Below are 12,536 nucleotides of genomic sequence, written 5' to 3'. Positions count from 1 at the left end.
CTAACAAGTAGATTAGGCACACAGTGCATTTCAACAAAGTAAATTGAAACATGGAGCATGCTTAGAAGCCATTAATTTGATGGTGAGACAGGAGGCAGAATTCCATAGATGAAAGATGAGATCAAAGTCAAAGCTCGTCCCGGCTGCCAGCTTGGAACAAGATGTCCGGCTCCTCTTACTGTGACAAATGTCAATCCTTTGTATCCCACAACATATCCTCCAATCTGTCATTATCACAATTTGGTCACATTTCAAAAATATTCAATTACTTGCTCTACAAGAAAAGTCACTAAATAGATTAATTTCAGTACCTCTTTTCCGGAATACCATGGACGCCAAGCAGAGTTGATAGGAAGCTTAAGAGTGTTGATAGAATATCGTGAAGATGTAACTGGAACCCTTGCATCTGTATCACCACTGTAATATATAATACAAAAATGCAACATCTCATTATTCACAAGAGTCTACATGGTAAATTATTGTCTCTGTGTATTCAAATTTTCATAGCAGTGTTAACACTTTGTTATATGATATGAAATTGTGCTTGCCTGTATATCCATACTTTAATGCCACTGTCAATGAGATACTTGATGGTGGGAAGGACGGTAACTGGACTGTCTATCCAGTTACGAATGACGCGGCTGCAAATTGTCATAAAAAATAAGACATTCTTGATTAACACAAAAAAAATACAGTTATGGAGGTATCAAAACAAACAGTACTATTTTGCAAATTTCCTAAAAGGGGTTAGGGATTACTTACGTGCAAAAGGTCCAATTAGTAGGTATTGCATGAAGAGCCTTTTGAACCTCTGGTCTATTTAGATAGGCAACACCATAGTAATCAGAACAAGGGTCAAATTCATTACTTACATAACCAGTTGAGACATTTTTGAGAGAAGAATCATGACACTGTGGAGCATAGATGTTATAAAAATCTATGTGTCCTATCTCATTTGAAGCTCTTATTGTTGCATTATAACATATTGCTGATTCATTTTCAGAATTGAAGTCACAGTACTTGTCAATCAACTCATGAGTTTCATCTGAGTTCAAAGCATGAGTCCAAAAGAAATCGAATATCCCTTTTAAATCTGTAGCATCATTAATCCAAGGATTTCCTATCTGAAATTTTTTACATACAAGATAAGAAAGTTAGACATATATGACTGAGTTATATTTCATTATAGGTGTGTTTGAAGTTTGAACAACATACAGAAATGCCTTTGAGGTTAATAATGAATTGGTTATAGAGTTTATTATTGTGAAGAATAGTGGATGCAAGCTGAGGAGCATAGTGACCAGCATAACTCTCTCCAGTTAGGTAAAGATCCCTTGTTTTGTACTGTGGAAATCTCTCCAACCAGTTGATTAGGAAGACATAGGCATCCTTGGCAGTTGTCTTATCTCCTGAATTGTCGTAGTCAGAAGTTGTGTTCGAGTAGGAAAAGCCTACTCCTGCTGGAGATTCCAAGAAAAGTATATTTGCAACTGCATATTTCACAATGATATAAGTTGGTTAGAGATATTCATATCTCAAGGAAAATCAATTATATTGATGATTGTCGCACCTTCGTTCCAAGCATATGGGTTTCGGTGTAGAGTTTTTCCATCAGAATTGACTCTGAAGGGTCCTAGCTCCTCAAAGGCTCCATACCCCAGTGAGGAACAACCAGGTCCTGCATGTTTCAAACATTGTGTTGAAAAAAAAAAACATAAAGGAACAAAAGGTATAAGCATAAAGCCGTTTGAGACTGTTTTTACCTCCACTGAGCCACAATATTAGAGGTTTGGTGGAAGAGTTAGAGGGAGACTCCACAAAATAGTAGAAAAGTTCTCTTCCAGTCTCATGATCAACTGTGACATAGCCTGAGTATTGGTCAAAATCAACTCCATAGGGTTGACCAGGCAATGTGACAATCTTGTCAGCTAGCCTTCTCCCCTCTTGAGGAGGTACAACATAAGCAGATGAAGAAGACTGTGTTTGCAATGCATCTTCAGCTTCCCATGAAAAAGTCTTAGGAGGATTCTGTGAGCTTCTAGACAGAATCAACTCATCAAGTTTATCAGCTTGACTAGCCTTGCTATGTGGAACAATAGCCAAAAGACTAAAGTTGAGTAATAAACAAGCATAAAGAGAAGCTTTCTTCATCTTGTTCTCAACTTGGTTTCTATATATCATTAAGTTTCTATAGTTTCTAAGTATTTATAGATGAAAAACAGTGGCAAATCTTGTAGGAGTTGTTTTGTTGTGGTTGGAGAGAAGTGAAAGAAACAAAAGAATGATAACATTACTATTGAACAATTACTATGTATAGATATTAGCCGGCTGATTTCATTAAGTTTCTCCTTGAATTGTTCTTTTTCTCTTTTCTAGAACCATGTGAAGTTATTTAACAATTTAGCAACTTTGAAAGTTAATAGGGGTATCTGTTCCTCTAACTTATTGCTATGGTTTATGCAGTTGTAATTTATCTCCATCTGAGAGCATCTGTAATATTGTTAGTTTGGGGTGCGAATATGCTTACTCGAGGAAGGCTCTACATAAAAGGTTTTACTTGTTCAAAGAATTTAAGGTCTAAGTTGGGCCATATTGTATATTTTATTTGAAAATTTATTCGTACACCCCTTGCTTAAACATCAAAATACCCTTCCAAAATGTATTTTCAAGAACATTCAGAAAAATTTGGGATTTTAATTAATTTGGATATGTTTATCCAAAGTAACACAAAAAAAATTGGCAAAGATTTTTTCGGATATGCATATAGTAAAAATCTCAAAGAAATTAAAAAATTTGGGATATTGGTTAATTCAGATATATATATATCCGAATTAATTAAAATCTCAAAAAAAAAATATTTTATTTTAAATATTTATTATTGAGGAATTAATAACTTATTACTTTAGGACATTTAATTTGAAAATAAATTAAAAAACTGTATTTAAAAATAATTTATTTAAATTTTTAAGAATTTAAAAATTCTTGTTTTTAATGCAATTTTTTTTTGAAAAATGCAGTATTTTATATTTAAATTTACAACGATAGTATATATTATTATCTAAAATCTAGAAGAACCGAATAATTTATTTTTTCAATAATTTTCTTTATTTAAATATAAATTTTAATTTTGTAATAATTTTATTTAATTAACTTTATATTTGTACAAAAATAATGTGTTGATTTAAATATTTATTAGGTTAATATTATTATTATATCTTGATTATAATGGTATATATTTAATAATATATTTTAATTTAACATAATTAATTATATTATTAATTATATTGATTCACTTTGATTTTAATTTTTTAATAAATATTGAGTTATTTCGGGTATGCATATACAAAATATTCCAACACCAAAAATTTATATCTGAAAACACCCATTTCCCAAAAAATGGGTGAGTTCGGATATGCATATCCGAAGTCACATTTTTTCTAAAAAAAAGTGTCTTCGGATATGTATGTCCGAAATCACCCTTTTTTTAGAAAAAGATCTCTTCGGAGATGTACATCCGGAAAATAGAGTTATTTTTGGTTTTTCACTGCGGGTCTGTAAGTCGGTATATGGATGTATAAAGAAATTGTCTTTTATTTTTAGCTATTATCAAATTTATTTAAGGTGGGTTTTGGAAGTAGGTTTTGAAGGAGACAAATTTGGAGGGTTGCGTCTATATTAAAACGTGTTTGATACAATGTTTTAAAAATTTGACTAGACCAAACAAATCGGGAATTAAATGAGTCATTGATCTAGTCTGATTGTTGGACTGGTTAAGCTATTGAATGGAACCGACTAGAATCAATAAAAATCATTGAATCGACGGTTTTGAAAAACCGTCAAGTTAAATGCTCATTTTTTTCAAGCAAAACGACGTCGTTTTGATAATTTTTTTAAAAAAATGAAATTAAAATATGAGTAGATTTTACTTAAAACGTATACGAATTTCTTAACCTATTCTATGTTTTTCTTACGCACCACGCAAATTTACGAAAATGCCCCTGGAAACTGAAAATACATTTCCAGGACCACCAAAACCTTGGAAACTTGGGTTTTGGTGGACGAGACCCTACGTAACAACTTTAAATTAACCGGAAATACAACTACGGGTAGGAACCAGAGATGTATTTCCGGGAACCGCCCTAAATTCATATGAATTTTTAAGACTGAAGAACGCTTACACGCAGAAACAAACTAGAAATGCACTTACCTCGTATCTCGGGTTGGTCATTTACCGCAGGTTATATGGAGGATTGTCCGCGTGCCGCTGCATTCGACCCGCTCAAAAGGAAGCAGGCGATAAAGCCGTTCAGAGTCTATATTGACCGGTTTGTTTTTTTATGATAAACACTTTCAGGCATACGCCGACCACTGTGTCACGATTCCATTCAGGGTCGGGGGGTCTGTTGTACAGGAGGCAGCGGAGGAATGTTAGGGTGACGGGCTGACTCATAGTCCACCATACCCAATAGACGTCGTATATCTTTATGTATTTTGGTTTAAATATTATATTATATATGTGTATTGATTTTTTGGATTGTATTTGAATATCATTTTGGTTACTAACTGTATTTGGATATATTTTGGTTAGTTTTGCCACAATTTGTATTATGTATATATGTGTGTGTGTTTATGCTTGAATTGTATTCAAAATTTATTGCAGCTTCTTAATTTTGTAACTTACAAAATTATTTGAAAGAAAAATTGTATTTGCTGACAGACCAGAAATGTATTTGCTGCTAAATCGAAAATGTGTTTTCGGTTTCCAAACGGAGATGCATCTCCGGAACTAACTAAAATCTAACCAAAAAAGGTGTGTCCTGAAAATACATTTCCTACTTTCCAGGGGCATTTTTGGAATTTCATAGGGTATTGTTCACCCTATAGAGTGGAATAAGAAATTTCCAAACTTATTTGAAACAATTTTCCTCTTTAAAATTGAATTTATTAGAATTAGACTTTGTTCAAAACTTATTTAGATTTGTATTTATATTATTTTATTGTGTGTGATGATTATCTTTAGAATTTGAATTTAAAGAACGAATATGTTAAATTATGATATTTTAAAAATTTTAAAGTGTCATGAATTTTTTAAAGACCGTGTCATATGATTCAACCGGTTTAATAACTATATAATTTTGTTATAGAGATCGATTTATTGTATTGACGTATTCCGTCTAATCCGATTTAGTCATACGGTTCGACCAACCACTACAACATTTATTGTCTTTTGCAACGCTGAAAAAGCGTTGCTAGAGTTATGAAAACCGTTGCCTAAAAGAATAGGCAACAATTTTCAGGTGTCCTCTATACGAGCGTTGCCTTTTATCTAAGGGGACGTTTATTTTTCTCTTTGGGCACAATATTCATAAACGTCGCCTATTTCATGGACTTTTAGGCAACACTTCTTAAGTGTTCCCACAAGTACCAACGACTATAAATCGTTGCCTTAAAGTAAAATAGGTTTTTGAACGATCAAATTCTACATTATCCACCATTAAATTATGCCCTACATATAAATTATCATTTATATAAAAATTAGGACAATTGTATGGCTCAATTCTTGTAAAGTAATTTAACATACATCAACCAACAAGAGTTAAATTTATACACAAGATTCTTTAAATTAAATTTAAATTAAGTAATGAAATTCATCAATTAAAATTTAATATTAACTAGCCAGAGTTGAACTTATACATAAGATTCTTCAAATTAATATAATAATTAAGTTTATAATAACAGCACACAAATTATGTAATCATAACCATGGACAAGTGGCGAAGTTGGTTTGTAACTTGATGTGCAATGAATCCAATTGCTCTAATAATGAATATACATCAACCGATTGGTGTGGTGATCCCATCCATCATCAAGCTCCTTCCCCTTTTAGACATTACTGACGATATGGATCCTTGCATACTCTTCAACTAAAACCTGCACACTAGAAACAAAAATTTGACTTGATGTAAATGGTTCAACATTAAGATCCAAGACTTTTCTCTCCCATTTTCTATTTTCATTATTTATTAAGACTTTTCTCTCCCATTTTCTATTTTCATTATTTACTAACACATTCTTCATTAGAATCAAATATCACAATTAGAGATACAAAATCAATTTTTTATAACTATTTTTATTTCTTATTCATTTCAGATATTTTTTCTATTTTCATTTATTATTTTTTGGTGAAGTCTAAATGCCTCATCGGTGAAACACATAAAAATTACCGTTAGATTTAATCAATATTGAATTCTTTAAATTAAATGTATGTCTTATCCTTAAATACCAACAAAAATAAAATGGTATGAAACAGATCTAATTCCAATCCAAAAAAGTGAAATTATAGAATAACATTAACCTAAGATTAATCTTAGTGCTTTGTTGTCATGCCCGTAAATTGATTCAAGATAAATATTAAGAATAACAAAGAATTTGAAAATGGAATAATTACCTAATAAAGTTTTTCCAAGTCACAGGAGTCACTTGCTTCAAAAATATAGCACATATAGTAGACTTTAGTGTTACCCATTTCAGCTCCTAAAGATTAATGGGTGCTACTGGTTTACCTTCAAACACAAAACAGGAAAGTACAAGTAGCAATTTAGAAGTCATCCTATTCCTAAGAAAAATAAATTGACAATCTACAATATCTCACAAGAAATTCACAATAGACATACCACCACCAAAATCACTTCCTTACTCAAATTATCATCATTATATAACTCCCTTCACACAAATATCACCCATTCACCAGTATCATAAAAAACAGAATCAGCCTCTAGAAAAAAATTCAAAAAATAGACAAAACACATGCAATCCTAAATTAAAAAACTATTTCTACCTATACAAAGTGTTCAAAACTAAAACTCTCACTAAGAGATCCAGTTTCACTTATCAAAATTTTAATTATAACTACCAAAACAAGTGAGTAGTGATTAACCTAAGGAAATAATTATAGAACAAATTAGAAATTGAAAACCCCAATTGAAGCTTAATTAAACCAAATAACAACTGAAAATCGAAATCCCCTATTAGAATTAAGCAGAAACCAAAAAAACCCTAAAATTTGAAAAGAGAATGAGAGAAACCTTTGGTGAACTTGATGAGCAATTTCTTCGGTTTCTGAGGAGAAGCTTTTTTGCGAGTGAGATTAGCCGCCATGAGAGTTCCACGAGGATTGGGAAGGTCGAATTTGAAATCGGAGAGGGAGAGGGAAGGGTCTAAAACGGCGTCGTTAGAGGAAGGGTCGAAGATTGACTTGGCCTTTTTCATAATGGTGGTAGAAGCGCCGCCAGAACGTTTGGTGGAGAGAGACATGAAATGGAGAGAAATCACCCACGAGTCTCTCAACACCATTGTGTTTTCGATTTCTCTCTTTTTTTATTCTTTGTTAGTGTTGTTTGAAGCATAAAAATTCATACCCAGTCAGTATTCAGATGATTATCAATATACTACATAATTTTTATTTATTTTAATCATTATTATTTTTTATTTTATATTAATATCTAATTACTATTGTTACTAATATTCTTTTGTAATAATTTTTATTTAATTCCTCCTTATCTAAGACAAAACTTGTAATTTTTATATTTTTTATGTTATTAAAAAATAGATTATATATATATATATATATAATTTATATTTGGAAAAAGATTGTTGTCAAGATCTTTATCAGTATTAAAAAAATTTATTTAACTTTTAACTAATGTAGTTATTTGATAAAAATATTGTATCAGTAAAAAAAATGTTCAAATAACGTTTAAGGGGACAATTATTAAATATTGGCAAAACAATATAATATGAGACGTTTTAAAATCGTCCCCAAAAACAGTTTAGGGTACATTTATAAGTTGTTGTAAAAATATTGTTGGCATCAAGCGAAAAATGTTGCCAGAACTATTCTTTTGGCAACAATTTTTGCATGTTGTATAAAAAAGTGTTGCTAGAGACAAAAAATGTTGTAGTGAACGATCCAATGGTTCGACCAATGAACCAGTGATTCAATACCCTCACCATTTTAATAACCGGTCCAATTTTTAAAACATTTGATATTTTTTTAAAATTTAAAAAATAATATGATATATTATCATATAAAATCATATAATTTTTTTAACTCTTTTAAAATATCAAACACCTTTTAAAATATAAACGCAACCTAAAATTTCTTCTCTTCCAAATCTTTCTAAAAATTAAGTTTTTTTTTTTTTTGAGGTATTATCAAAATTTTAAAGCTCTAGTATAATCTATAAGACTACTTAAAAAATTTTATTTCATAGTAGTGTCTTTAAGTTAGTAATTTTACTTACTTAATGAGCTAGTTGATCAATGAGATTCAACTCTATTTAAAATTTAGTATCATTTTGTTAGGGAATGAAACTTAGTTAAATTTCATTTTAAAATTATATATTTAAATATTTTGAAAATTGATGTAGACTAATATGCTTACATTATTGAAAATATATGTAGAAGGGTTTCAATATATTACAAGTTATAGTTAAAATATTAGAATTAACATGCATAAATTTGAACTAATAGACTTGTTTAATGGATTATAATAGTACACTAAAATTATTTTAAGTATTACTATTTATGGTATAATATTCGCAACACTTCTTATTCCTTCAAGCAACAATGTTTTCACACAAAAAGTATAATATTATGAAGTAAATCTTATATCAATCACTGCATAACCAACATCAATATAAACATTTATAGTTAGTGATCCGACGTGAATTTTTCTAGCTCTTTAATAGGGTGTGAAATGATATGTGATGGTAAATTTTGTTGAAGATCTTGATAATTGTTTGTCCTAGTTCAATAGAGGGTACTTGCAAATACTTTGGCGGTAAAATCAGTGACAAACAAAAGTGAGAGATTTTTAGGATTAGAATGGTGTAGACTTTGATTTAACACCTTCGTTAGTCCTTTTTATAGTACGGTTCTAGAATTATTTTAAGGCCTTAGAACTTTATGCTTTTGACAGTTTCATGAGAGGACATGTGTCAAAGGATCCTTCAGGACAGGTTTTTAAAATGTTCCTCCTTCTAATAGCTCTAATTAGATGTTGTTTTATGACAAGTCCATCTTAGGTTCTACGATACTAGAACTTTTTTTGTAGATAATTATTCTAAAGGAATAATGTCATTGGCTTGACGTTATAAAGGTGGCATTAGTATTTCTTGATATTCAGATCTGACGACTTGTATCGCTTTATCGATATCATTTTTCTATGTTGTTATGGTATGGTCATTGCACTTTAATTTATTGACCTCATTAGACGAATCAATAGGGGTATGCTCAAGTTGGTTGAACAGTACTTTATTTGTTGTTATGCGGACCATCATCCCATGCCCATGTATCCTCTTCTAAAGGGGGTATCGTTGTTAGTTTGATTTCGACTATTAGTATCTTTTAACGCCGTCACATGGTTACTAGGCCTGATACCATAAATTATAGATTGAGGGCACATTTAGTGTTTTTCCCTAATAATCAAGGAATGATGATTATGGTATGAGGAATCGATGTGTCATGATTTATAGCATGAGAATGCTCCCTCGATGAAGTCATGTGAACCTTAGTTATTCTCATTCCTACTGAATTTTGAGGGTTTCTTTTGATCTTTTGGATTTTTTGGGTTCAAAAGGCCTTCATAAATAAGGGTTTTTTTCTTCTTATTATTCTCTTATGTTATCTTCTCCTTTTTAAAGCTTTAATTCTTGGGTATTCCTAATTTTAGGGTATTAGATATAAAGTTATCTTTTATGTCAATTATTTTGTCTTTAATGCTTCCAACTCTTTGTCACTATTGTCATCCCTTTTTTCTGTACAACTATCTTGGTATGTTTCTCTCTTTCTTCTTTACTTGTTAGTTTCATTTATGTTTTGCAATTTGTCAAAGTGACTTTATTGATGGTGACATTGTTTATTGAGTGTTGACATGAAAAGCTTTGAAATTCTTATTTATGGCGGCGATACCTCCTTACAGTATCTCCCCATATTTAGTAGTTATTTAAAACTTGAATAATCTTCTAATGTGGTTATTAGCCTTACTATGATACAATAGAAGAAATAGTGTATCATATGTTACCGTTGTCTCACCCTTTTTGTGGATAGATTGGAATGGTTCAAGAGGAACGTATATTTGGTCGGTACCCTAACTGTAGTTTTTTCATGTAAGATGTCACTTTCCAAAATTATTGATTCGAATTGCCCTTCATTGTGTTTGAACAAAATATTTTGGTGAGTTTAATTTTGACTTCTTCGCAAATGTATCTCCCCTTTAGATGACTCATTTTAGGGAGGCTCATCCATTTATCCTCTAGATGAGTCAAAAAAATATCGCTAACGGTCACTCCATCCTCGCACTTTCGGTACCTAGATACATAATTGTTATCATCTAGAAGTTTCAAGAGGTGTTTCATTCTAGTTCTATCCCCATCAACGCTAATTTAGTTTGATAGCTCTTATTGTACACTTGTCTGATATTTGCGATATTCTCGGGTCTTTTACGCTTCAAGGTCGCAAGTATGATTCTTCGGTTGCATTGCTGATGCGGTAAAGTGGCAAGCAACCAAAGTTTTAGAAATATTTATCCGGAAATTTATCGTGTCCACAGAGATTAGTGCTACCGAACTTCCATTCAATAGTTTCCAAAGTTATGAGTTTGGATTGAATAGTTAAAACATAAAAACAGAAAAGTAAATATCAACACAAAAGAAATTCATTTTTTTAGAAAGAAGAGACTTATAAGACATTGCATATAATCTACTTCTCACAAACATAAACTTATTGATCAATTATACTCAACCTACAATACTCATCAATATCTTCAAACATCGCTCACACCCTAAGTCATTTCTAACCCAAAGTAGAGAGGACTACTATATCATCTCGGCGACGATCTCTTGGCCAACCTCAACAACACAACAGACAACCATATTGCTCGCATTGACGATCTCTCAACCAACACAAATAACACAGAGGCATTAAGCATCGATACTCACGATGAATATTAGCTCCAAAAACTATCTCTGGAGTCTAGAACTAATAGATATTCATCCCTAATCAATATTTGTGAGGTATATGTCTATAACAACCCAAATCAAAACATAAAGCAAAAAGATTAAGGAAGACGTCAATAATGATTTGCAAAGTAAACTTTATACAACACCATGAACAACAAATATACATGAGTTCAAGATAAAATCATATACAAAACCCAACCAAAGAGAAATACGCAAAGAAGAAGAGAAATGAACTGAAAAATCTCCCGGATTGTCAGCTCTGATTGATGATCAATCTACCTCCGATCATCCAAATGTAAGCTCCATAGTTGTTTTCTAAGCTAATCTACCTAAAAATGTTTGGTCATGGAGTGGGAGCAAAAAATACCCAAACCATAACCTAAAAATGTGATTTTTTTCCCCATTTTAACGTATTTCTGTCCCGCCAGATTCGCCGGGTGAACGACACCAGTAGCAACATTACTGTTTTGGCCATAACTTGAGCCTTATTCGTTGATGAGTTGGTTCCATCCTCAAAATTGCGCGCTTGAAGTCGTGTATTCGACACTATATTACTCATGCTCCAAATACGCATCAATACCTACAAAACTAATAGAAAACTTTCAAAAGGTACACAAATGAATCAAAACACGAGTATAAATAAACTAAACATAATTACACACAAAACGGGGGATTATTTAACAAAATTTACACAAAAACACGATAAGTGCCACAAAACTATATATACAAAAGCACTACAATTTGGTACTTATCATGCACCAAATTCAATGTCATGTCAGAAACACATTCATTCTCTTTCACCATGAGACGACATGCAATTGGATGACCATATAACTTTTCATACAAATCATGGTTATGTAAACCACATATCACATTAAACTCCACTTGTTATTTGCCAACCAATAACCACACAACTTAAAAGGACACTCACATTTTCTTGAACAAGTTTTATCTCGTTTGAAATTACAGAGAGAATGAATGTCTATATTTCCCATTTCTCTCGTATGTTAATGTCACAAATGCATCTATTATATCCGAACCATTGTAGGACATTCCGATTTAAATACTAAACCCCAGTTTAGGAGCCTCTGTACGAATTTATTGAAGCACATGATCTCGAAATTCAAACTCTTGTCCATCTTTAAATTGATTGCCAACATCTACTTACTTCACAACTACACGTGAGGAATCTAGAGACACAATAGGTTTGAAGAAATATGAATCATTTCTAATGAAAACAAAAACATAAGATACTCAACAACATCTTAAACAGAAAATAGGTTGTTGGAAAATGAGAACAGATAACTTATGAAAATGCATCTCCGGATGAGTTCATAAAGAATTCAGAGATACATTTTCGGGTACGACATAACTTTACATTGAATTCCAACTTCTTTTGCTCCTTTTGATTTGATGAAACACAATAATGAGGTTTTGGAGTGAAAATGTTGATTGAGAATGGCAGGACTAACGGAAAGGGTTTATGGAAAAATTAGATATGAGGTCTGATCACGC

General features: G+C 31.6%; 1 protein-coding gene across 1 annotated transcript; it reads right to left on the bottom strand.

Moving 5' to 3' along the window:
* LOC131628952 (serine carboxypeptidase 1-like) lies at positions 1-2,151 on the bottom strand. The gene is made up of 7 exons (XM_058899760.1): positions 1,764-2,151; positions 1,571-1,678; positions 1,216-1,490; positions 763-1,124; positions 549-641; positions 312-417; positions 1-224 (listed from the first exon to the last, which is right to left on the bottom strand). Exons 1-7 carry the CDS (start codon positions 2,149-2,151, stop codon positions 72-74), a joined length of 1,485 nt encoding a protein of 494 aa, XP_058755743.1. The 3' UTR covers positions 1-71.
* Positions 2,152-12,536: the final 10,385 nt, after the last annotated feature.

The sequence above is a fragment of the Vicia villosa genome, unplaced genomic scaffold (genome assembly GCF_029867415.1).
Source record: "Vicia villosa cultivar HV-30 ecotype Madison, WI unplaced genomic scaffold, Vvil1.0 ctg.000493F_1_1, whole genome shotgun sequence".
NCBI classification, from domain to species: domain Eukaryota; kingdom Viridiplantae; phylum Streptophyta; class Magnoliopsida; order Fabales; family Fabaceae; genus Vicia; species Vicia villosa.
This window is presented reverse-complemented; position numbering and strand designations above follow the sequence as displayed.